The sequence below is a fragment of the Mesoplodon bidens genome (genome assembly GCF_964165515.1).
Source record: "Mesoplodon bidens genome assembly, chromosome: 2".
Classification (NCBI taxonomy): domain Eukaryota; kingdom Metazoa; phylum Chordata; class Mammalia; order Artiodactyla; family Ziphiidae; genus Mesoplodon; species Mesoplodon bidens.
The window spans coordinates 158967737-158992410 of record NC_138177.1 but is presented as its reverse complement, the minus strand read 5'-3'; the positions used below and the strand labels follow the sequence as shown (position 1 = coordinate 158992410).

At 49.0% G+C, this 24674-nt stretch overlaps 1 protein-coding gene across 2 annotated transcripts in view; it reads right to left on the bottom strand.

The window, feature by feature from the left end:
- Nucleotides 1-1351: 1351 nt before the first annotated feature.
- Nucleotides 1352-24674, bottom strand: part of DLGAP3 (DLG associated protein 3) — a 60999-nt gene continuing 37676 nt past the window's right edge. Inside the window, exons 6-12 of one of the 2 annotated variants that reach the window (XM_081217296.1) lie at nucleotides 22016-22229; nucleotides 21427-21740; nucleotides 20958-21043; nucleotides 4382-4866; nucleotides 3334-3425; nucleotides 2951-3094; nucleotides 1352-2218 (exon numbers count right to left, since the gene is read on the bottom strand). In XM_081217296.1, coding sequence (XP_081073422.1) covers nucleotides 2000-2218; nucleotides 2951-3094; nucleotides 3334-3425; nucleotides 4382-4866; nucleotides 20958-21043; nucleotides 21427-21740; nucleotides 22016-22229 — 1554 coding nt within the window. In that variant the 3' untranslated portion in view covers nucleotides 1352-1999. The remainder of the gene's footprint in view (nucleotides 2219-2950; nucleotides 3095-3333; nucleotides 3426-4381; nucleotides 4867-20957; nucleotides 21044-21426; nucleotides 21741-22015; nucleotides 22230-24674) is intronic. The other variant, XM_081217297.1, reaches the window with a different exon arrangement.

Below are 24674 nucleotides of genomic sequence, written 5' to 3'. Positions count from 1 at the left end.
GGGAATATGACCTCTTGCTTTTCAGGTGGTCTTCCAGACCAGCCTGTAAAATATCTGTTCATGCCACTCTCTTGTTCAAAACCCTTCTGTGGCTCCCCGTGGCCCTCAGGACCCAGGCCCACCTTCCTCAAATTGACCCAAAAGCCCAGCAGGATCAAGCCTCTGCACTCCCAATACCTCTTTCTCCTCCAAGCCTCTGCACAGCTGTTCTCTGATCGTGAACATTCTTCCCAGCCCTCGCCCTCTGTCAGTGGCTAATCCCTAGTCATCTTTCCAGCACTCACCCTTATAATGTAACTAACTGCTTACTCACTTGTCTGTTTCTCCCATATGGCTGTTAGCACCATAAGAGCAGAAAGTAACTTGTTCAGAGCTATCTTCAGGTGCTGGACAGGGCCAACAGTGGTTCTTGATAAATATTTGCTGAATAAATGAATGAGAAGAACTGGCTAGTCCAGTGTGGCCCAGAAGAGCAGTCAACCCTTTTGGAAGGTTCTTCATCCTGCCTCAGAGGGCCACATCAGCGCAAAGACTGGAGAGAGGGCTTTGTGGGTAGAAGCTGCCATTCAACTCTTTCTGAGCTCAAAAGGCTGTAGAGCTAAACGCTCAGGATTTACATTAGACAGACTTGGGTCCACCACTCTTAGGCCGGCCTGTGACTTCGGCCAGGGCACTTGACCTCTCCTGGGCTTCAGCTTTCTCATCTATTGTAAGGATGAGCTATGTTCATGTAAAGCACCCGCATCTTGCCTGACCCTCAGCAAGCATCCAATAAATATTAGCCATCACTACTAGGTTTGGGATGCCACTGAGCTTCCCAAAAAAGTTCTCTTCTCTCTCTTGTTCCCCATCAATGTACCCATGCACAGGAGGCATCAGAAAACATGGCAGCACAGAATTGAACAGTTTTCTGGAGCGGAAAGAACACTGGCCCCTTAGGGAAAAGGAAACCAATATTTGCCCATATCGAAGAACAGCAGCCCTCCTGTTTATGGAGCACACGCTGTGTGCCAGGCATTGGGCTCTGGGCTTCCCTCTCTGGGCGAAACCTGGGGAACTGGAAGGCAGAAAGGGAACCGGACTAAACTAGGAGGAATCGGAAGACAGGCCTCTTCACCCCCACCCGGGCCCCTTCAACCCACCCGGGCCCCTCCAGGAGGGCTCAGGTCCTCTGTCGCCACCCCGGGGGGCCGAATCCCCTTTCCCCCAGCTGGCCCAGACAACCCCCCTGGATCTAATCCTTCACGTGTCCATGAAGGCTCCTCCAAAAGGCTGGGCTCCGGCCTCTCCTCCCTCCACCCCCTGTCCCCTGCTCGGGCAGAGGTGGCTTCTTCTGGAGAGAGCAGCTGGCTCGAGTGCAGTTCTGCCGTTTTATTTTTCCTGGGATACTCAAGGGGATGTGGGAACAGCCACAGGTGTGGTGAGGGGAAGCCCCCATCTCCCCTCCCCAGCAGCTGGGAAAGGGGAGAGGCCCAGGCGCCCTGGTCCTGGGTTGGTCCAGCCACTGTGGTCCCTGGGCCCGGTGGGCTGAGGGCTGAGGGTAGAGCCCCTGGGAGGGTGGGGCGGGCTCCTAGGCGGGGTTCGGGATTCTTCATAAAAAGCCACGAAGCTTGATTCCCCACGAAGCCCAGCCCCGCGGGGTGGGAGGGACGCAGAGCCCAGATGGGGGACCCGGCCCGGCCTGGCCCGTGGGGTAAGTAATGGCAGAGATGGTGCCCGTGGGGAGGAGGTGGGGACGAAGCGTCGGACCTGGAAGGTGGGGGGTCCCGGTGGGAGCGCAGGGCGGAGAGGCACGGCCCCCAGCCCAGCCCGGGCGCCTTCGCGTGGGGTCGGGAAGGTAAAAACCCCACGAGACCGTGACGGGCAGGAGGGGCCGGGGCGTGCGGTGCCGGCGGGGCGGGCGCACGGGGCGGCCCGCGTTCACAGTGACCTCGACGCTGGGTGTACAGTACGGGTAGAAAACCGCGGGCCCGGGCCCGGGCTGGGCGGGCCGGGCCGGTCACAGCCTGGTCTGGGCCTCGGGGATGTAGATCTCGATGCTGTCGGCGCTCTCGGTGGCCGAGCTGTGGCGGAAGGAGGCGGCGCGCTTGGCCGCCAGGAGCCGCTTGCGCGCTTCCTGCCGCTGCCGGTCCACCGAGTCCAGGGAGCGCTCCTTCACCGGCACGCCCCGGCCCCGCAAGGGCTTCTTTGGTATCGGCGGAGGGACCTTCTTCTCCTCCTGCAGGCAGACGGAGCGGCACTTAGTTTGGGGGCGGGTCCCACCCGACTTCCCAACCGGCGCCCCCGCGGCCCGGAACAGTTAACAGCGCGCGCCTCTGACTCGTGAGAGCGGTTCTTGAGAGCGTGGGACGGCCCCCGAAGCCCCAGGGGTGCTTGTTCTGCCAAGGTCAAACCCACATTTTTCATTTTTTAAAGAGATGGACTCGAGCGCCCCCTGGTGGAGCCGTTTTCCACAACTCGCATCAGACGTTCGCTCCCTCCCGGGGAGTGGAGCCGTTCCCTCCTGGTCCAGAGGAGTGCAGTTCCCCCGACCCAGGCAAGGCAATGGGGGCTCACGTTCCAGGCTGCTGGGACCCATCACTGACAAAGTCTAGTGAGATGAGGGCTGAGGGGACCTTGAAGGTCCCCTCTGTGCCGAGGTCCAAGCTGCCCTTCCAGTCTGCCCTTCTGGAAGCTCTAGTTTGGCTCCCTCAAACGACAGCTGGTCCGAGGTGGCTGGAGCCACCAAAGGGTTCTTACAGCTCAGGCAGTGATGAGCAGTGGGACCAAGCAGAGGGCAGTGACCAAGAGCAGGGTCGAAGAGGGTCACCATCACCTGTTCAGGACTACCTTTGCTGCCCAGGGTCTCTTCTCCTGCCTTCCTCTCCACCCGCCCCCCCCCCGCCCACACTCTCTGGGGAAGGGCATTTTCCAGGGTCTGGACTCTTGGTTTGAAGGGACCTCCCCCCACCTTAGGCTCCAGGAGTTTCCAGCTGTTGGCCTTGAGTTGCTGTAGCTCCAGGAACTTGAGGGTAACATCCTCGATAGAGAGCTGCAAGAGGTCCCAGAAACCCGCCAGGTCCTGGAAGGTGGGCACGGGGAACGCAGTGGGGTCCTGCAGTGGAGGCAGACAGAGGGGAGGCAGTCAGTCGGCAGGGTCTGGGCCCCAGCTTGGACCAGAAAAAGCCCAACCCACCCTCACTGTCAGGAAGCTCAACCTGGGAGAGTGCGGAGGGGATTGGGAGGTAGGGAGACAAGACAAGACAAACACCTGGTCTCACTTCCAGGCACACACACACTCCAGTCCCCTACCAGGTACACACATCTGATAGGCTCTGTGCCATGGGCGCTCACCATGCTTTGCTGACACAGCCGGAAGAACTGCTGAACCTTCTGGGACAGGAGAAGTTGTGTGCTGCCCACGGCACTGCGGATCTTCTCCAGGACTGGAGAGCAAAAGGAGATGCGGGGAGAAGAAAGATGCCTCTCCTTACCCAGCCTCCAGGAAGTCTGCCCTGAATGACTGACCCCTCTGTTATCTGGCACCGTCTATCCGTCTGTCTCCTCCAGCCCCCTCCCCATCCCATCCTCAAGGTCTTAACAAGCAGCTCCTATCCCACTTCACCAAGAAGACTGTCTCCCCAGACACTGATGTTTCTTCTTTCATACGATCTACACTTCTTGAGTGCTTATCCTCCTGTGTCCACTTCCCTCCCATGTCAGAGAACAGACGGAAAGCAGTGCCAGCCTAGCGCAATAGCCTTAGCCAGGCACTAGCTCTGTGACCACTCATTGGCAGAACTTTGTCACTCGTCAGTATATTACTCCTTGGCTCATTGAGAATTACCAAATAATGTCACGTGCAGGACTCTTGTCTTCTAGTCACTATCCCATCAACTTGGGGATTCTGCGGTTAAGACTGTGTCTCCCCTCAGACTGGACTTGCAGGGAAGGGCATGTCCTCCCTCATGCAGGGCCCTGTCTTCCTGGCTGAATCTCCTTCTCCTAGGCCTCAGACGTGAGCTGACACTGTGCACTGCCTCCCTCTCTGCCTGAAGTCCTGGTCTCACACCTGGATCAGACCTGGATTCCCACACCAGCCCAGATGGGAATAGGGTCCCCTCAATCCCCATGGACTTGGGCTGGCAGCCATCTCCTAGGAGGCCCAGCCCTTTCACCCGGTCACTTTCCCAGTCCTAGCTCTGACCTCTGAAGCTGCTCCCTGCTTCCTTCCAAGAGCTCCCAACATGCCCTACTGCCAATGGGAGCCACCAAGGTCTGGGGCCATACGACCGAACTGTGAGAAAGGCACAGTCACGCCCAGCCAAAGGCCTCTCCTATCACATCGCGGTAGTGGCCGCCACCTCCGTGATGCCTCCATGCCCGGAGTCCCCTCACTCACTCTCCTCCGGCAGTTCATAGTCCTCCGCCTCGCGCTCCATCTGCTGGCACCAGTGCTCCAGCTTCTCCACCTCCGCCCTCAGCATCTTGATGAACCACTCGCCATCCCGTGGGCTGGGGGACGTGCGGCCTGAGTCGGGGAGGCTACGTGAGCCGCGCTCCATCCAGGAGTCACGGCGCCCGGACCCGGGGCCGGGGGTAGGGGCAGGGGCAGGGCCGGGCGACCCATCGGTGGCCGGCGGCTCGTACGGCAGTGGGTAGCCCTCTCGGTAGGCCCACTGGCCCTGCGTGTGGACCGTGCGGAAGACTGAGTAGGTGGGGGCCCGGGGCCCGGGCTGGGGCTCAGAGGCGTGCCTCTGGAAGGAGCGTCCGAACTGCAGGGCCTTGTCTTCTGTGGCCACGGTGGCCAGGCCGGCCAGGCCCTCCAGCTCCAGGTCGGCCTGCACGCCGGCTGTCACACTGTTGGAGCGCTTGAACCTCGCCCGCCTGGTAAGAGAGCTGGCGGTTATCTCTGCCCCTGCCCAGTCTCATCCCAGCCCTCACCCGCACCCCAGGCCAAAAGGAAACCTACAAAGTGATGGACATTCATTCACGACCTTTAAACGTATCAGTCCTTGCCACGGGTCGGTACCTAACATACCTACCTGTTGCACCGGTTCTGGACAGGGGTGATATTCAAAATATTGAACCACCTGTACTCCATGGGCAGAACAGATGCTGGCAGACACCAATCAGACGGACAAAGCCAAAGTGCTAGGGCATCACCCCGCAGAAGCTGGACTGTGGGCCAAAAGGGCCTGGGGAGGGTCCAGGGTGGTGGCTCTTTACCAATGAACACAGCATTATTTCAGCATTTTAACAAACAACGTGTCTTCGCTAGCTCATACCAGCTGTACGGGTATATCCTCAGTCCTATGGAGAGATGAATAAACTATAGCACAGAGAGGCCCACAGTCACCCAGCTGCAAAACAGCAGAGCCAAGATCTGGACCCAGGGCTGCCACGCTCCACAGCCCAAGAACTTCCCACCACGCCAGCTGCTAGAACATCAGGAAGAACTAACTGCCTTAGAGCAGCTGGCGAGAAGGGGTGGGCTGCAGCTGGGAGGACTTCTCCTCTAGGGACCCCATGGCTCAGCACGGAGCCTGGCCAGACACAGTCAGCCGGTGCCAGTGGAGCTGAATTAAGTTGTTGGCAGGAACGACACAGGGCCTGGAAATTTCTTGTCTTTGAGTTAACAATATGCAAATCTTATGCAAAACAGAACGTCAGTTGACCTTGTTCTCCCCCTCCCCACTGAGTTCAATCAGAGTGAGGGCTCTTTTCTATGAAGAGGTAAGTGCTCCCTGAGGCGCATGACGTTGGGGTCAGATAATAGATAATACTTAAAGGAGAGACAGTCAGGAGATGTGAGGGTGGCAGGGAGAGGTGAACAGACGTTTGAGGTCTGGAAATTCAAGGACCATGAAAGAAAAGCCCATGTGTCCTAAGCTACCTCCACCCTCATATGGTCAGAAGAGAGAGGGATTTGGGGGGCCAGATTTAGGGGCTCCTCCTGCTTCCCAGAAGACTCCACCCCCCCACACAACTTTAGCCTTCCTCATGCTGCCTGGGCCTTCTCTCCCTGCCTGCCTTGCCTGCCTGCTTCCCTCCAGCTGGCGGGCTGCCTGCTGGGAGCCTGTTGCCATAGAAACCAGGCCCAGAAGGATGCTGCAGGACCCAGGAAAGAGAGGTGCACTCATGTGCAGTCCCCAGCCAGCCCTATGTCCCAACCCCCACCCAGAGGAAGAGAAAGCAGGAACATATCCACATTGCCTCCCATGTGGTCTTCACCTTGGCACCTGCCCTGTCCTGCCCTGGTCGGGACCTGCATCTCTCTTTCCTTGACTATTGGATCAACCTCCTTTCGGACACTGCTGCCTCCACTCAGAATAGCACAGAAGAAGAGCAGTAGACTGCGAGGCAGACCGGAGTTCTAACGCTGGCCTTGTTGCTATGTGCCTTTGGGAGGTCACTCACCCTCCACCTGGGCCTCCACTTGGGCCATCTAGTACGTATATATGTATGTGTGTATATAAAATACATTATATGATATATATGAATATATATTATATATAAACACACACACATATACGCTATAAAATGACAGGAATGAACCAGTACCAATGCCAAGGTACCTCCTCTCTCTAAAATTATACTTTGCAGGTGGGGGATGAGTGAAATAGGTGAGGGAGATTAAGAGGGACAAACTTCCAGCTACAAAATAAATAAGTCACAGGGATGAAATGTACAGCATGAGTAATATAGTCTGGAATATCGTAGTCACTTTATACGGTGACAGATGGTAACTAGACTTATCGTGGTGGTCACTGAATAATGTATAGAAATATTGAATTTGTGCACCTGACACTACATAGTGTTTTAGGTCAATTACACTTCAATAAGAAATAATAATAAAATAATTTTTTGCATAAAATAAAATGAAATTATACCTTTTAAAAATTATACCTTGTAAAATTATACCTATGCATATTTTAAGATCTGGGGCCTAACATTCCCTCACCAATCCACCCAGCACTGGAGTAGTCTTTCTAAAGCTGACCTCTGCCCAACCCATTCCCCTGCTCAAAACCCTTCCATTGCTCCCCATTGCCAACAAGATAAAGCCCAGGCTTCCTGTGCTAGCATTTACTCTGGATGCAGTCCTCTCTGACCTCATCTCCCTTGAACCCTCCTTGCTCCCTAAATAGATTATACTGGCCCTGACTTCAGCCTCTGCACGTGCTATTCCCCTGCCTGACATGGCCTTCCTCCCCCTCACTGCCTGTTGGTTCCCTGCTCAAGCCCCCTCCTCTTCTGTGAGCCCCCTGACGGCCCTGAGGCCATCCTCCTACCATCCCTCCCTCAGCCGTCTTCTTGCATTTGGAGGCGGTCCCACGGTTTGGTTACATTGCTCTGTTTCTGGTGAGAGTTTTGTATGTCTAACTGAACTGTCAGGGTGCCCTTTGGCTCCCTTTAAATATTTTTGTGCTTTGAGCTCCAGTTAGCCTCTGGCTCCTTCGGCGCTCCAGCAATTGCAAACCACACAGGTAAAGGTGGGGCTTGCCCCAATAAATACATTAGTGAAGATCTGCCTTCCCTATTTGCTTTTCTGTTACCCCCATGAAACATGGAGCTGTCCTTTGTCATCACTGGGTCTGTGCCTTTCACTGTCCTCTGAGGGGTCCTGAGAAGATCACACTGTATCTTTTTTATTTTTTTTGTCTGCGTTGGGTTCTCGTTGCTGTGCGTGGGCTTTCTCTAGTTGCAGCGAGCAGAGGCTACTCTTCGCACGCAGCAGTGCGCGGGCTTCTCATTGCAGTGGCTTCTCTTGTTGCAGAGCACAGGCTCTAGGCACTCAGGCTTCAGTAGTTGTGGCATGTGGGCTCAGTAGTTGTGGCTCATGGGCTCTAGAGCACAGGCTCAGTAGTTGTGGCGCACAGGCTTAGTTGCTCCGTGGCACGTGGGATCTTCCTGGACCAGGGCTCGAACCTGTGTCCCCTGCATTGACAGGCAGATTCTTAACCACTGCGCCACCAGGGAAGCCCCACACTGTGTCTTGATGGAAGTAGGCCACACAGTCTGGAACAGAAGCATGAATGCCCCAGGCTTCATGGTTCTCGAGTCAGTACCTCAAGTAGCTCTCTCACTGTGTCTACTTGAAAGAAGACCAAAGAAATTGAGGAGCTTATGAGATTACTGGAAGCAAAATCTTCACCAACACTTCCAGCCAGGAGCCAGAGATCCGCACAGCACAAGCAGGAATTGGTCATCTTTGTGCAAGTGGCATTTAAAACCAGCAGTGTGAGACAAGATCACCCAAGAAAAGAGAAATGGAACAAAGATGCAAAGCCCTGGGGAACACAGATATTTCAGGGGCCAGTGGAGACAGCATAGCCCCAGGCATGTCTAAGCCAGAGAGGAAGAGGAGGAAAATCAAGAGGAAGTCATCTAAAGGCAGACAGAGGACCACAAAAGGATGAAATCCTCAAAAAAGGGTCTCAAGCAGGAATGAGCAGCCAACTGGAAAATGCAGCCAGTTGAGAATGAAAGGTGTCCATTGACTTGGCAATATGGAAGCCATTGGTGATCAGGGCAAGAGTCAGTTTGGTGGAGTATGGGGGCAGACGCAGATGGGAAGGGGTTGTCACGAGGTGGAGAAAACTAGGCAAGACAACTCTTCCAAAGGGCTTGGTTGAGAAGGAAGGAAGAAAGAAGACAATGTACCTTCAAGGAAGGGATAATCTGGTTATTTGTCAATTGTATCTCAGTAGAGCTGGAGGGGGAGAAAAAGGAGGGACATATGGATGGTTCTCACATGCCATATCCCCAAGGGGTAGGTAGAATAATGGCCACCCAACAAAGTCCATGTCCTAATTCCCAGAACCTATGAATATGTTACCTTCCACAGCAAAAAGGACTTTGCAAAAATGATTCCATCAAGGGTCGTGAGACGAGATCCTGCACTCTCCAGTTGTGTCCATTTTAATCAAAAGCGTCCTTATAAGTGAAAGAGGGAGGCAGGAAAGTCAGAATCAGAGAAGCAGATGGGACAATGGGATCAAGGTTGGAGTGATTGCCTGTGAGGACTCAACCCGCCACTGCTGGCTTTGAAGACAGAAATGGGCTACAAGCCAAGGAATGCGGACAGCCTCTATAAACTGGGAAAGGTAAAAAAATGGATGCTTTCCAGAGACTCCAAAAGGGGTCAGTCCTGCCAACACCTTGATTTTAGCCTAGTGAAACCCAGTTCAGACTTCCAACCTCTAGAAATGTAAGATAATAAATATGGATTATTGGATGCCACTAAATTAGTGGCTATAATACTGTGCTGTAATAATACAGCAGCCGTAGGTAACTAATACAACCTGTAAAGAGAAGTCAATTCAAGCTAGCGAAGAGAGAGGCAGTAATTCAAGGACCAGATAGGAGGAGAACGAATAATAACCACTTTACATGAGTCAATATGCTCACTCCTCACACTGGTATCACCCCCTACTCACAGACGAGAAAACTAAGGCTTAGAGAACCTAAGTGACTTCCTAAGACCAGATACTTATTAACTTAGTGCAGTCTGTCTGCAGAGGCCAGCTCTTAAACCATTACACTCCACTGCCTTCCTAGGACTGAGGGACATGAGCAGCTTTAACCAGAAAGGCAGATGCCTCAACCCCTGACGCAGGACTGCTGGAGGAGGCAAGGAAAGAGGTGCCAGTTGGAGGCTGGTCCGGCAGTGGAGAGAGGTCCCACCAATGACCTCAGTCATTACAATGAAGTAAGCAGGGAGGTCGTCGGCTGGAGATTTGCGGGTGAGAAGGCTCGGGGAGGGAATGAGAATGAACAGTTTTAGGGAAGGTAGGCTAGCAAAGTGGTTAAGCATGTATGCTGTGGAGCCAGAATATCTGGGTCCAAAATCCAGCTCTATGGCTCGTGCCTCAGTTTCTTCATCTATAAATGAGAATGATAATAGTACCTATTCACAGGACTGTTATGAGATAATGTATCTGAGAAACATAGAACAGAGCACGTGGCCTGCCCACTGCAAGTGTTAGCTGTTACGTGGTGAGGCAGGAGGGTTTGTAGCTCACACTGAAAAGAAAGGGAGGTGGACAAATAAAATAATGGGAGCGTAGCACTGAGAACCCAGCCAGACCATTGTAGATATTGATGATTATGATTGCCGTTGATCACTTCCATCTGTTCTCCCACAGCACTCTGAATAAAACCTTTGTTATATTCCACATCACACTGTATTGTAGTTAGTTATTTACATATCTGTCTCCCTTACTAAATTGGGCAGTTCCTCAAATAAACGTTGGTTGTTTGGTTGGTTGGTTGGAAGGAAGGATGGTAGAGATGACGAATCATCCCCCAACATCCATTCTCCTTTCTTCCTTAGTAATAGAATCCCACAGTTTTAAGCTAGACACATGGCCCTTTCAAATAAAGATTGTTTTACCTATCTCCCTTGTAGCTAGGTGTAGCCATGTGGCTAAGTTCTAGCTCATAGGTGACAAGCAGAAGTCGTATGTGCAACTTCCGGAAAATGTCCTTAAAAGGAGAGGGCATGCCCTTCTTTGTTCCCTTCTCCTCCCTGCTGACCACAATGTAGACAGGATGGCTGGACCTCAAGCAGCCATTTTGGACCATGAGATGGAAGCCACGTGCTGAGGGTGGAGGAGCAATAAGATAGAGGTAGCCTGGGTCTGACACTGCGGAGCACCTACCAGCCCTCAGCTGACTCTCTGGACTTCTAAGCAAGAGAGAAATAAACTTCAATCATGTTTGAGTCACTGTCATTTGGGGGTTTTCTGTAACTCACAGCCAAACCTAATCCTAACTCTTAACTGATCCATTTTCAGGGTAGTGAAGTCCAAGGCTTATGTCCCTATTTAGTTTTGGATTTGGCAGTATTTGCTGCAGTCTTCACCAATCGCTGCAAACACAGGAGAGAAACTGGCTTCAGTTATGAATCATCACTAATTCATAACAATGCCTTTCACAGTATTTTCTCCCCAAGCCTTTTAACAAGGTTGAGGAGGCCTCCCCCACTCAAGTCCTTTAGGGTGACAATGCTCACATTCCTGATGATTCTGGAAGTTATCATGGATACTTCTGGGAGATGTTTCTCCTCTGATTCTTTAAGGGATAACACAAAAGGCTCTGGGAAGAAACTGGCTTATCCCAAGAGACATATTGTCCAAGGAATGCTCAACATCCAGGAGCTGTCAAGAAGTTTTGCCAGGAGTATCTGGCAGCAGGCTGGCGGGGGTGGGAGGGAGAATGGGCGTGGACATTTCAGCAAGGCTCAGCCATGGTAGCAGCTCCATCTCTGAGAAAGCATCTAAGAGCTTAAACATATAATCAATCAGGAATCCCCAAGTCCACCACCGCAGGCTGGGGGCTGGGACAGTGAAGCCGAGGTGGGGCTAGGGTGGGAGACTGAGGAAGAGTCATGACCATCCTGGAGTTGATGCTGAGGAACAGAGGCAGTGTCCACACCCCAGGCTTGTGGTCAGTCAGCGACTCATTGCTTTTGCAGGACTGCTCTTGGAATATAACTTCATGAGGATGGAAGCTTCCTGTTCTTTCTGCACATTCCCTTTCCAAGGTCCCAAAGCCAGAAATGATCATGAAGCTGAGGAAGCACAGAGTTCTCCAGGGAGCCCTGGTTGGGCACAAGGGGATCTAAGTAGGGTTGTCAGATAAAATACAGGACTCCCAGTTAAATTTTAATTTCAAATAAATAACGGATAATTCTTCTAGTATAAGTATGTCTCAAGTACTGTTTGGGAAGTACTTATACCAAAAATAATTCATTGCTTATCTGATAATCAAATTTAATTGGGTGGTATGGTGTTTTTACTTGTTTACTTTGTTTTGTTTTTGCTGAATCTGGAATTTAAGATAAGATCTTAGTGGCAGGGATCTAGAAGTGGAAGCCACAAGGGGATCCCATGATCAGAGAGAAAGGCAAAAATCACATAGTTTTGATGTTCTCAAAAGGCCCTAGGAACAGACTTCTAATATCCAGCAATGACATCTGATGCATTCTTTTATCATGGCCCAGAGTGTGCTGGGTCTGGGAAGACAGGTGCTCTAGGATGCCCTGAGATGGGGGTGGTAACTGTTTCTTAATTATGCTCCCTCCCACCACAGGGTCTTAGCACCTGCTGGGCCTTCTGCCTGGAACACTCAGCTCCCACTTGCACTTTGTTAATTTTTGTTCATCCTTCAGATCTCCACTCAAACGTCACATTCTCAGGAAATCCATGCCTGACCCCTCTGACTGGGTCAAAGGCCCCTATTACACACTCTCATAGTGTACATACCTCTCCTTTGTGGCTCCTGCTCAGCTGTACTTCTGCATCACTTAGGAGGTTCTTAGATTAACATGGCAGCGAGCTTCACAGGGCAGGGGCTGTGTCTGGCTCTGCTCACCTTTGTATCTTTGGTGCCCAGTACAGTACTTGACAGATAAAAGGGTTATAATAAATGTCTGTGGACAGATGAATCTTAGGCGGAGGTGCAGTGGAGATGGAACTGAAGGGGCACCAACCCCAACCCCTGTCTATTTCTAAGCCAAGTCACCACTGATGATGAGCAACAGAACGGACCCACAGACAACTCCCAGGTATAAGGGGCTATAAATCTGCACTCCTCCCCCAATAGGTTAGCAAGGAATACCTGAAAGGCAGAGAAGAAGAAACGTTTCCTCCCCAGCAATTTTTTTTTTTTTTTTTTTTTTTTTTTTTTGCGGTACGCGGGCCTCTCACTGTTGCGGCCTCTCCCGTTGCAGACCACAGGCTCCAGACGCGCAGGCTCAGCGGCCATGGCTCACGGGCCCAGCTACTCCGTGGCATGTGGGATCTTCCTGGACCGGGGCACGAACCCGTGTCCCCTGCATCGGCAGGCGGACTCTCAACCACTGCACCACCAGGGAAGGCCCCCAGCAATTTTTTAAACCAAAGTACAGAAAGAGAGAGAGAAATACTGGGACCAGTGAGACAGAAGCAAGGACAAGAGAGTCCAAGAAAATGGGGTGGCAGTGGGTGGGGGTCTAGGCCTGGATGTGTGCCGAGAAGGGCTGCTGGTATTCGTGGCTCACTTTTATGTACCAGCTGGGGCATGGTGTGCAGTTAAGTCAGACTTAAAGTGCCAGGGACATAAGGGAGAGAAAGGACAGTGCAGGTGTATAACTAAGGATGCCTTCAGCAGACAAGCAAGGGAGCCCGGCCAGAAAGATGCGCCAGATTTCTTCTCTCCCCACCTGTCACCCCCTCTGGATTCCCAGTGTGATCACCTGTCCCAAGCAATTCAGTTCTTTAGACATTTATCCAGAAACCTTCTCCTCTCCCCTGCCCACCGCTCCAAATCTCCCCAAGCACCTACACAAGAGCAAGGAAGACATTCTCTGCCTGTCCCCACCCTTCCTTGACTTCACTCCAAAGGCTTCCAAAATTGGTCCCACTTCTCTCTGTAACTGCTGCTGACAACTGATCAATGTAGTGGACTGAACTAACTTAGGAACTTCCCACCCACCCCCCACCCCACCCCCATACATATAGAAATGCTGGATCAAATAAAGCCCAAAAGATGGTTTTGCTACAATGCCAAGCTTGAAAGCAGGAAAGAGACATCTTCAGGTATCAGAAACAAAAAGGAAATTCAAAACCTTAGTGGTGAAAGGGAACCTAAGCCAAGTGAGCCACAGGAATATGGGCCAGATATATCCTAGAGGCTAGATGGTAATGCCCAGGGAGGATTAAAGGAGAGACCCCAAGCCTGTGCATCCTGGGGACCTGGAAGGAGACCCCGTGCATAAAGCCAGCAGCCAAAAAAAAAGGTTGTTTCATTTACAAATGTGGACTAGAAAATTCATGTCATGATTCAGGTATGTGGCCTGGAAGTAGGATGCTGAGAAATCAGAATATTAAGGCTGCTCTGGTTGTGGGTATGGGGTTTGAATGAGTAGTACCAGTGAAATACAGAAACCTCAAGCTGAGATATTAACTCTAAAACTGGTCCCAAGCTCAAGCAATACTTGAGCATAAAGGAAATTGAACCCAGGAGGAAGCAGTGGGCAGTAACAAGCAATAGTGAACACATAAATTGTTAAAACATGTTTGTAAATCCAAACTATTAAATGATAAAAGATATAACAACAACAGATTTTTTTAAAGGGTTTTAAAGGCAGGGTTTTTTAAAGAGGTATAATCAAAATACTAGATAAATATAACATGGAATGGGAGAAAATATTTGCAGAAGAAGCAACTGACAACGGATTAATCTCCAAAATATACAAGCAGCTCATGCAGCTCAGTAGCAAAAAAAAACAAACAACGCAATCCAAAAATGGGCAGAAGACCTAAAAGACATTTCTCCAAAGAAGATATAAAGATCGCCAACAAATACATGAAAGGATGCTCAACATCACTAATCATTAGAGAAGTGCAAATCAAAACTACAATGAGGTATCACCTCACACCGGTCAGAATGGCCATCATCAAAAAATCTACAAACGATAAATGCTGGAGAGGGTGTGGAGAAAAGGGAACCCTCTGGCACTGCCAGTGGGAATGTAAATTGATACAGCCACTATGGAGAACAGTATGGAGGTTCCTTAAAAAACTAAAAATAGAACTACCATATAACCCAGCAATCCCACTACTGGGCATATACCCTGAGAAGATCATAATTCAAAAGGAGTCATGTACCACAATGTTCATTGCAGCTCTATTTACAATAGCCAGGACATGGAAGCAACCTGAGTGTCCATCAACAGATGAACGGATAAAGAAGATGTGGCACATATATACAATGGAAGCCATAAAAAGAAATGAAACTGAGTTATTTGTGGTGAGGTGGATGGACCTAGAGTGTGTCATACAGAGTGAAGTGAGTCAGAAAGAGAAAAACAAATACCGTACACTAACACATATATATAGAATCTAAAAAAAAAAACAATGGTTCTGAAGAACCTAGGGGCAGGATAGGAATAAAAACGCAGACATAGAGAATGGACATAGAGAACGGGGAGTGGGAAGGGTAAGCTGGGATGAAGTGAGAGAGTGGCATGGACATATACACACTACCAAATGTAAAACTGATAGCTAGGGGGAAGCAGCCGCATAGCACAGGGAGATCAGCTCGGTGCTTTGTGACCACCTAGAGGGGTGGGATAGGGAGGGTGGGAGGGAGACGCAAGAGGGAGGGGATATGGGGATGTATGTATACATATAGCTGATTCACTTTGTTATACAGCAGAAACTAACACAACACTGTAAAGCAATTATACTCCAATAAAGATGTTAAAAAAAAAAAAAAAGGGCTGACTCAGGGCTGGAAGGCATGGGAACCACTGGTTCTGCCCTGAAGGAGGAGGAAGCTGCCTGTTGCCAGACACACCTGATGGCTTTCACACTGTGATGGCCCTTGAGATTGCTTTGTAGAATCACTTTTTTTTTTACCAATAAAGGAAGAATTGAACACACACACACACACACACACACACATATATAAAACATGGAAAATGGGAGGAGGGAGTTAAGAAGGAATTAAAACGTTCCAAGGTTCTTGTTTTGTGCCTATTTCAGGGCAGAAATACTAATTTTAGACTTTATCAGAGACATATGAAATTAAGTATATTTGTTTAAAATTTGAGGGAAATCACTACTAAAACGTAAACTTCCAAAGCAGTGGAGGGATGGAGGGAACAAGAGAAATAAAGTCACCTTGATCAGTTCAATAGAGAGCAGAAAAGTAGGGGAGGAGGAAAGCTAAGAAAAAGCATGTCCAGTAGAAAATTTTTAAAGAGATGATAGAAATAAGGCCAAACAAATCAGTAATCAAAAAATATATAAATGGATTAAATAGGTCTACTTAACTCTAGCCCCATACTGCTTATAAGCAACATATCTAAAACATAAGGCTACGGAAGGCTGAAAGACAAAAGATGGAAGAAGATATAATGGAAAATTAATCAAAAGAATGCAGACGTAGCAATAAAATCAGGCAAAAATCAACTTCAAGGCAAAAACCAATAGTAAGGATGAAAAGCATCCTATTTAATGATAAAAGGGCCAACCCATCAAGAAGATACAACAATCATAAGCCTGAATACTAAATAGCATTCTCTCAAATTAAGAAAAAATTAATAAAATTCCCAGGGAAAATGACACATTCACAATCATGGTGAGACATTTTTAAAACACCTCACTCAGAACTCTTAGATCAGACACCCCCAAAAAATCAAAGATAAACATTTGAAAAATGCAATTTATAAGTCTGACCATATATATGCTATATGTGTATATGATGAAGGAAGCCTTGACAAATTCTAAGGAATAAATATCATACAGAATACATTCTATGTCCACAATATAGCAAATCTAGAAATCAAAAGTGAAAAGGAGCCCCTCAAACAAAATAATACATTTCAAAACTAAAAAAAATTTAAAAATAAAAAATTCTTCTAAATAATTTACAAGTTAAAAAGGAAGTTATGATGAACTTCCTAAAGGAAGTTAGTTACAAACTATTTATAACTGAACGATGAAAACACTGCATCCCAAAACTTATGAGATGCAGGTACAGCAGTGTAGTTAGAAGGGAATTTATAGCCTTAAAAACACGTTAGAAAATAAGAAATAGTGTTCAAGAGGCTGAAAAAAATCAAACATGGTAGAAGGAAGAAAATAACAGAGAAGTAGTAGAAGAAAGGAAATATTAAAGATAAAAGGGAAACAAGGGCTTCCCTGGTGGCGCAGTGGTTGAGAGTCCGCCTGCCGATGCAGGGGACACGGGTTCGTGCCCTGGTCCGGGAAGATCCCACATGCCATGGAGCGGCTGGGCCCATGAGCCATGGCCACTGAGCCTGTGCGTCCGGAGCCTGTGCTCCGCAACGGGAGAGCCCACAACAGTGAGAGGCCCACGTACCGCGCAAAAAAAAAAAAAAAGAGAGAGAGAGAAACAAGAGAGATGCTCACCCAAACCAAAAGCTAGTTTTTTTAAGACTAATAAAATATAATTTAAAAAAATATATTAAAATGATAAAATATACAAACCCTGAGCAAAATGAATCAAAAAAGAGAGGTAGGGTATAAGCATGTGGTATTAGGAATAAAAAGGGGGGCATAACCTATAAATATAATTAAAATGTGTAAAATTATAATACCATGAGAAAGAATATTTGTACCAAAAATTTTGAAAACTGTCAATTTTTGTTAAATGGTCCATTTTTTAGAAAAATATAAATCATCAAAATTGACTGAAGAAGAAAAATAAAACCATAATAGATCAATAACCATGAAAGAAACTGAAGCTCAAAAAGTTTCTCTTATCCCAAAAAGGCCCAGATAGTTTTTTGCAACCTTTACCAAACCTTTAAGTAATAGATAATTCCTACTTTACACAAATCATTTCAAAGAACAGAACAGAGAGAATGCTACCAAACTCATTTTAGGAGTTTAGCATAACCTTAATGCCTGAACTGAATAACAACAGTAAAAACAAAACTGTAAGCCGATATCACTTATGAACATAAATATGAAAATCTTAAATAACAATAGCTATTCAAAAATCCAGCAACCTATATGAAAATAATACAGCAAGACTGTGCCAAAAACTGTTAGAGTTCCATTTCCCATTCTTCTCTTTGTGTTTGGCCATAAGAACCCTGATTTTCAGCTCTGCTCATTGCACATTGCTTCCCAATACAAGACTATTCCACAGCACCTCCCTTGCAGCTAGATGCCACCATGGGATGAGTTTTTAGCCAGCATGACGTGGGAAAGTGTTGTGTGTAACTTTCAGGAAATCTTTTTTTTTTTTTTTTTTTTTTCTGGCCTCACCGTGCAGCTTGCGGGATCTTAGTTCCCTGACCAGGGATTGAACCTAGGCCACGGCAGGGAAAGTGCCGAGTCCTAGACTACTGGACTGCCAGGGAATTCCCGCAGGAAGTCTTTTTTAAAGGAAGGACTGCATCCTTCTCCTCTCTTTCTCCTTGGTGCTGCTCAGGATGCAGACAGGATGGCTGGGGCTTGAGCACCAGCTCCTTGGTTATGAGTGATATACAAAAGGTAGAAGATCAGCAAGATAGGAGGAGCCTGGGGTCCTGACACTGAACTTCTACATCCAGCCTTTTTCTTTTTTCTTGGTTAGAGAGAAATATACCGAAGACACTATTGAGACCCTGTTACAGCCAAACTTAATCCAAACTGATAATGGAATCAAGTGGGGTTTATCCCAGGAATGAAAGAATGGGTCAACATGGAAAATCTATTAATATAATTCACTACATTACAGATGAAAGTATTCAATCTATGATCATCTAGGTAGATTCTGGAAAAGCACTCAATAAAATTCCACTCTCATTTTTTATTAAAAAATAAAAATTAAAAGCTCTTAGCCAACTAGGACTAGAAGGGAATTTCCTTAACCCGATCAATAGTATCCATCAAAATCTGTTGCAAACATCATCACACTTATAAGTGGGCCTTAGAAGATATTCACTAATGTCAGGAAGGACATAAGAGTGCTGCACTCAACAGTAAACTAGAAGTCCTCTTCAATGCACTATTACAAGGGAAAGAAATTTTAAAAACACAGATTTAAAAGAAATATCCTCATCTGCAGAAAATATAACTGACTATATAGAAAACCCATCATGATTTTCAGACAAACTTTGGGTCCTAATAAGAGAAAGCAGCAAGGCTGCTGAATACAAAATCAACATATAAAACTTAATAGTGTTCCCAGACACTGGTACTGCCCAACAGGAAAAAAAAAAAAAAATCCCCAACATAAGATTGTCCATAAAGCCTTTCTTCTGGATCATGAAAAAATCCTGCTTCCTAGCCTCTCCATACCCACCATTACTTCCCTGAAACTCATTCTCCACTCAGCAGCTGGTGATCTTTTGTAAACATAAATTAGATCATACCACACTCCTTCTTTAACCTTTTAAGGGCTACTCATTAGTTAGAATTAAATTCCAGCTCTTTATCATGCCCATGCTGTACATGACCTGGCCCCCATCTATTCTCCAATCTACTCCCTCCCCACTGTCCTGTCCTGTTCCACACCAGCCACATGAATTTTCTCTCAGTTCCCAATGCATGTCAAACTCTTTCCTGCCCCAGTGCCTTCACATATGCTATTCCCTCTTCCTGGAATGCTTCCTCCCCTGACCATCACCTGAGTGTTCCTAGTCAACCCTCAAGTCTCAGCTTAAATGTCACCTGCTTAACCTAAATAAAGTCCCTTCCCTCTTAGCACCTGCTTTTTTCTTTCATATTCCCACCATAATTGTAATAATATCACATTACCTATTATACCACAGTGTGTAATCATATTTTTACTCATGGGTTGTTCATTCATTGCCTTGATTCCCTTCTAGGCCATAACTTCTACGAGGGTAAGAGTCATGTCTTCCACATTTCCCTGAGCATTTAACAGGCGCTGTCATATGCTTATGACATAATAAGTGTTAATAATACTTATTAACAGATGCTTAATAAGTATTTTCTGAATGAATCAATCCACAAATGAATGACAGAGGTTGCTGATATAGTCTGAGTCTCAGTAGAATGCCTGCTGCACTCTTCCCAGAATTCAGGCTTGTTAGGAGGAATGGGGGGACCCCCAGGGGTCTATATGGATGAGGGACCAAGAAGCCCCATGAGGGAGCAAATGGGGGCACATGGGCTTGGTTTCTGGTCGACGGGGCAGCATTAGATTTGGGGGCAGTGTTCTGAACACAGAGCTGCACCCAGCCATGACTCCTACCCCACCTCTCAAGAACTCAAGTCATAGACTTGCAGAATTGGCTTTACCATAAAGTGCTACTTTTCTGTGATCTTTGCGGAATATTAAGAATTGGGAGGACGGTAGCTTTCAGTAATAATGGGGGCAACAAGGGCGCCTTTTTGCCACACTCGATGGAGGCATTTACAGCTTCAGGAGCATATGGAGCTGCAGGGTGCTAGTGTGAGAGTAAAGTGATGAATCCCCGCAGGAACCCCAAGAAGTCTTGATCAGGCACACGCGCACACACACACACACACACACACACACACACACACACACACACACGATGCTCCAAAGGGTTCCCAGAAATAGTTGGGGGAATTTAGGGAAGGTCTAAAACCCAACAATGGCAACCGGGAACAGAGCTGTGAAGGACTGCTACTGGCACTCTAGTTTTATTCCTTCAAGGGGTATGGCCTGGGCAACACAGATTACCATGAAACTCTTACAGCCAGCCCCAGGCAGGTTCCCAGACACCACACTTAGGGCCACTGGCCTGGGAACACTGCAGCCCAGAGGGCAGATGGGCCACTATGACACTGCCACATGGCCATTAGAGAAAGCATCTTCCCAAAGGAAGCCAACAACAGAGGGATTCCTCCCAGTATTCCCTCCAGAGCTCTCAGTGTTAACTTTTCAGTTCGAAATTAAGGAAACAATGTTTCTGAGGCCACCTAATGCCAGAATAGTGGCTGTTGATTTCTCTCGTACACCACAGACTCAGGCATATAATAGGTACCCCCAACTGGTTAAATGCTTGTATGAGCTGAGTGGGGAGGAGTATTATATCTGCCAGGGGCCCCTGGGAGGCAATCTTCATGTTTGTTTGTTTCTTTTGGGGTTCACATACTTGTACACCGCGGGAAGTAACGAGGGATTAGAAAAATCCTATTATCCCCTATAAAGGACAATTGCCAGAGGCCTGCTTTGCACCTACCTGCTACTTCTCCCTACTACCCCGTTCCCGGGACCACTGTATTCTCCTGTCCACCTCACAGCACCTGGGACAGGTATGGGTACAAGGAGAATTCACTTTAGACTGCCCTGGCAACATCTCCGTGGAGAGCCTCTGTGGCTGCTCTGACACCTCCCCATTCAAAGGGCTTGTTCTCAGGACCAGGAAGAGAGGGTGTGCAGGGAGCCCAGGCCAGTGAGGTCATTATGCATCCCTCTCTCCTCTTCTCCACCCCACCCCCAGCAAAGCCTGAAATACCCCCACTCGGACCCACCTCTTGTCTTCTTCCACCTGTACACCGATGGAGTGGAACTCTCTTCGACTCCTGTTCTCCGTGTCCGAGTCTGAGATAGTCTCCACCTGGTGGCAGGATTGGGAAGTCAGCGGCCAGGGCTAGACGGAGGGCCGCAAGCCCTTCCCAGGGGGAAGGGCAAGCGATGCCTGAGCCCCAAGCCAGCTGGCAGATCCTGAAAAGACAATCTGCCTGAACAAGATGAGAGGCCCAGGAGGTTAGATCCATCAAGGTGCCAACCTCTGGGCACCGCTCTCCGCTCGCCAGGGGTGATGGTGCCAGGATGAGGGACAAGGATGTGGGCTGGGGCTGTTTGGAGCAGCCCCGCCGATGACCAAGCTAAGAGCAAGCGAGGAAAAGGTCTATGTATCCAGAAGGCCCCACTGACCCCCTCAATCCATCCTCAACCGGACGGGGCCTGAACTTTCCGCGGCGCCTCCTCCTTCCATACCTGCACCCCGATGGACGGCCGCCACTTCCGCTGCCGCGCCAGGCTCCGCAGCTCCTCCCTGCCTGGAATGGTCTTGATGATGAGTGTGGGGGGCTTGGGGCTGGCCCGGGGTGACACCGGCGCCAACTCCAGGGTGCGCGCGCCCATGGCCGGGCCGTCCAGCCCGTCGGCGGAGCTGCAGCGCCGGGCTGGGCCCTCTGCCGCGGTGAAGCTCTCATGGGCGGAGTCGGTGCTGCTCTGGGCGGTGATGGAGATGCGGGGCGGGGCCTGGCTTCCCGGTGGGATGGGGGGCGGGGCCTTCCTGAAGTTGAAGGCTGTGGCCAGGGAACGCAAAGACACATAGGGTGAGAAACACGTCCTGGCAGGTGTCTGTCACTCCCCACACCCACGCGGTACCACAGAACCCAGCAGCCACGTGTACTCCACGTGCTGCTACGTACAGAACCACGGATCCTTCTCCCCATCATCCGACCCAGAGAGGCAAGCGATCTGCCCAGGGTCACACAGCGGAGCCGTGACCAGGGCCAGAAGCGGACCCAGATCGCTCTCGAACCTAGGGCCGGGCCAGGGACAGAGGGGGCGTACTCACAGGAGCCGGGCCTCCCTGAGACAGAGGCAGGGGTAGCAAGGAGGGGCAGGCAGTCATCGTCTTGAGAGCAGCCGGCCTGGATGGCCCGGAGGTAGCTGTGGCTCCGCATGCGGAAACAGCCGGGCAGGTCCAGGGCGTCCACGGCCTGGGACTCCAGCTCCCCAAACACGGACCCGCACACGGCCTCCAACTGCTGGTTCAGCTCCTCGCTGAGCTGGGTACAGGGGCCAGAAGGACAGTTACCGTGGTGCTGAGATGGGATGGGAGCGTCTCTGAGGCACTTTGCCTTAGGAATATATCTAGTTCTGCAGAAGCTGTGTCTCTGTGTGACTCTTAATGCCTTTGGACTAAAAGAAACCCTCACCCCCTGCAAAGAAAGATGGAGGCACCTCTGCCCTGTGCTGCTCGCCAGGCCTGCTTTGGGACCAGCCTTGGGGTCTAATCTTTCCTCTAAATACTCCTCCCTCGACCCCCCCCCGCCATGCCTCTCCCAGACGCCTATCTCGGGTGCCTCCAGACCACTCCATCTTCCTCTCCACCTGTCCCAGCCCTTCACGTTTCTCTCACCTGACCCTGGGGGGAGAGGACCAGAGAGCTGACAGCCACCCTCCTGCCAAGTATGGGGGTGGGGTACTGTAGGGAAGGACAACTTTTATTTTATTATTTATGACCAACTGCGTTACAAAAATGATGGAAAGCAACCTATAGAGATAAAATCATGTGGCAGGAAGGAAAGTAATGGGTACGTAACAGAGCAAAAATTATCATCCTTCAAGTGTTCCAAGCCCTCCCCAACCTTCTGCCCACTAACTAGGGTTCTGGTTCAGCCTGCCAGTTCCTTCCTTGCCCTCATCCTCTGAGGAAAGTTCAGCCACTGCTGACTGAGGTTCTTGGTTTTGGTTTTGATATTTTGTGATGCAGAATCCATGGTGTTAAAAAAAATTGAAGCAACTAAGAAAAAGCAGAACAAAAATTTTGTTCATGGAACCATGTCACATAACACTGCACTAAGACTAAACATACCAGCAGCTGTAGCTTCATTTGCTTTATATGCGAAAACTGACACAAAGAAAATATAAAGGTAGGGAAGAAGGTGGTTCAGTGGTAAGCTCAACACCCAGAGCACAGGATGGTTGCACATTTGACCCTGAGCTTCAGAGCACCCATAGCTTCAAGGAGTATAGCTTCTGGGTTGCCCACATGGGCTATGTTGTGAGACTCAGCTGGACTCAAGTGCTGGCTCTGCTACTTCCTAGCAGTGTGGCCTGGGAACGTTATTTAAAGTTTGGGGCCTCTGTTTAATCACCTGTCAAATGGGAATGATAATGGTACCATCTTCATAGGGCTATTTAGGAGACTCAAAGAAAAACATGGGAGGCACTTGGTGCAGGTCAGCCCTCAATCAGTGCCACAGGAAGGTCTCAGGGCCTACCTGGTAGACACAGACCACCACTCATGACAATCACACTATTCTTGCCACTGAGTCCAAGAGAAATTCCCCCATGGGTGATTATGTAGAGGCCACTGGATGAAGTCATGGACAAGGTCCTCAGTAGCATCCACATGGTGAATGCGACAGCAAGTATCCCATGGCTGCATCTTGTGACCTCCCAGGAAAGATTCATGGCATCATATTTATGTACAGTCAACAGAGAAAGGAGTAGCTTGACTCATGTGTAAATTGCAGCTCAGTGTTTCCAAACCCGGCCCCCAAAGCGTATATGACATTATATCACTAGAGTCTATCTCAAATTGAGCAGGAATTTCCATCCTATTTTACAGATAGGCAAACTAAGGCTCAGAGACGGCAGATGAATTATCCAAAGATGCCCAGCATGTAAGTGAGAACACTAAAGTGTCCAGTTTCCTGTCTCTCCTGCCAGGCTAACTGAGCATCAGAATGTCCTGGAGAGCTTGTTAAACCTATATTAACTCAGTCCCCACCCTAAGGATCTGAACCCAGGGTTCTCTAACTATAAGCCTCTCTTCACCTTGGCTGCTTTGAAGGTCAGAGCCAAATTTGCTGGAGATTCAGTGATTCCAACATGGGTCCAGTAATTAAAAAGAAAGACTGTCTGCAGCTTTTTCTAAAGGAACTTCATTACAACTGTACAGAAGTCACAGGCCATAGACAAATCAATCCAAGATCCTGTAGACGTGAAGTTCTCCCATGTTTGTCCGTCACAAGCCACACTCCTGTGGCACCTGTGACTTTCACGACTCCTTGTGAGTCTACCTCTCATTTTCCTATCTCTTGACCTCTCGGGTACCAAGCACCAGTGGTACCTGAAGCTCAGGAGCTGATCTAACTCTTGCTATTTCTAGGCTGGGTTCAAGATACTCCCCAACTAGAACCAATCCAGCCCAGAGGGTCCCTCTGAAGCACAAGAAAGTTTATCTAACCCTAGCAGAGAGCATTTCGGTCTCAAGTCTGGACACCAAGGATGGAAGGAATCTCACTCTGTGGCTTATATCTGTATCTCCAGCCCTTTTCTCTGTGTAAAGCACTAGGTATAATATCTGGCATATAGCGGGTGCTCAATAAACATTAACTACTATTATTAGTAGCAAGAGGTTCTTAAATCACAGTGACAATACCTCTCAAAGGCCCATCTTTCCCAAGGGTTCTCAAGCTCTTGAAATCCCCACCATATGCTAG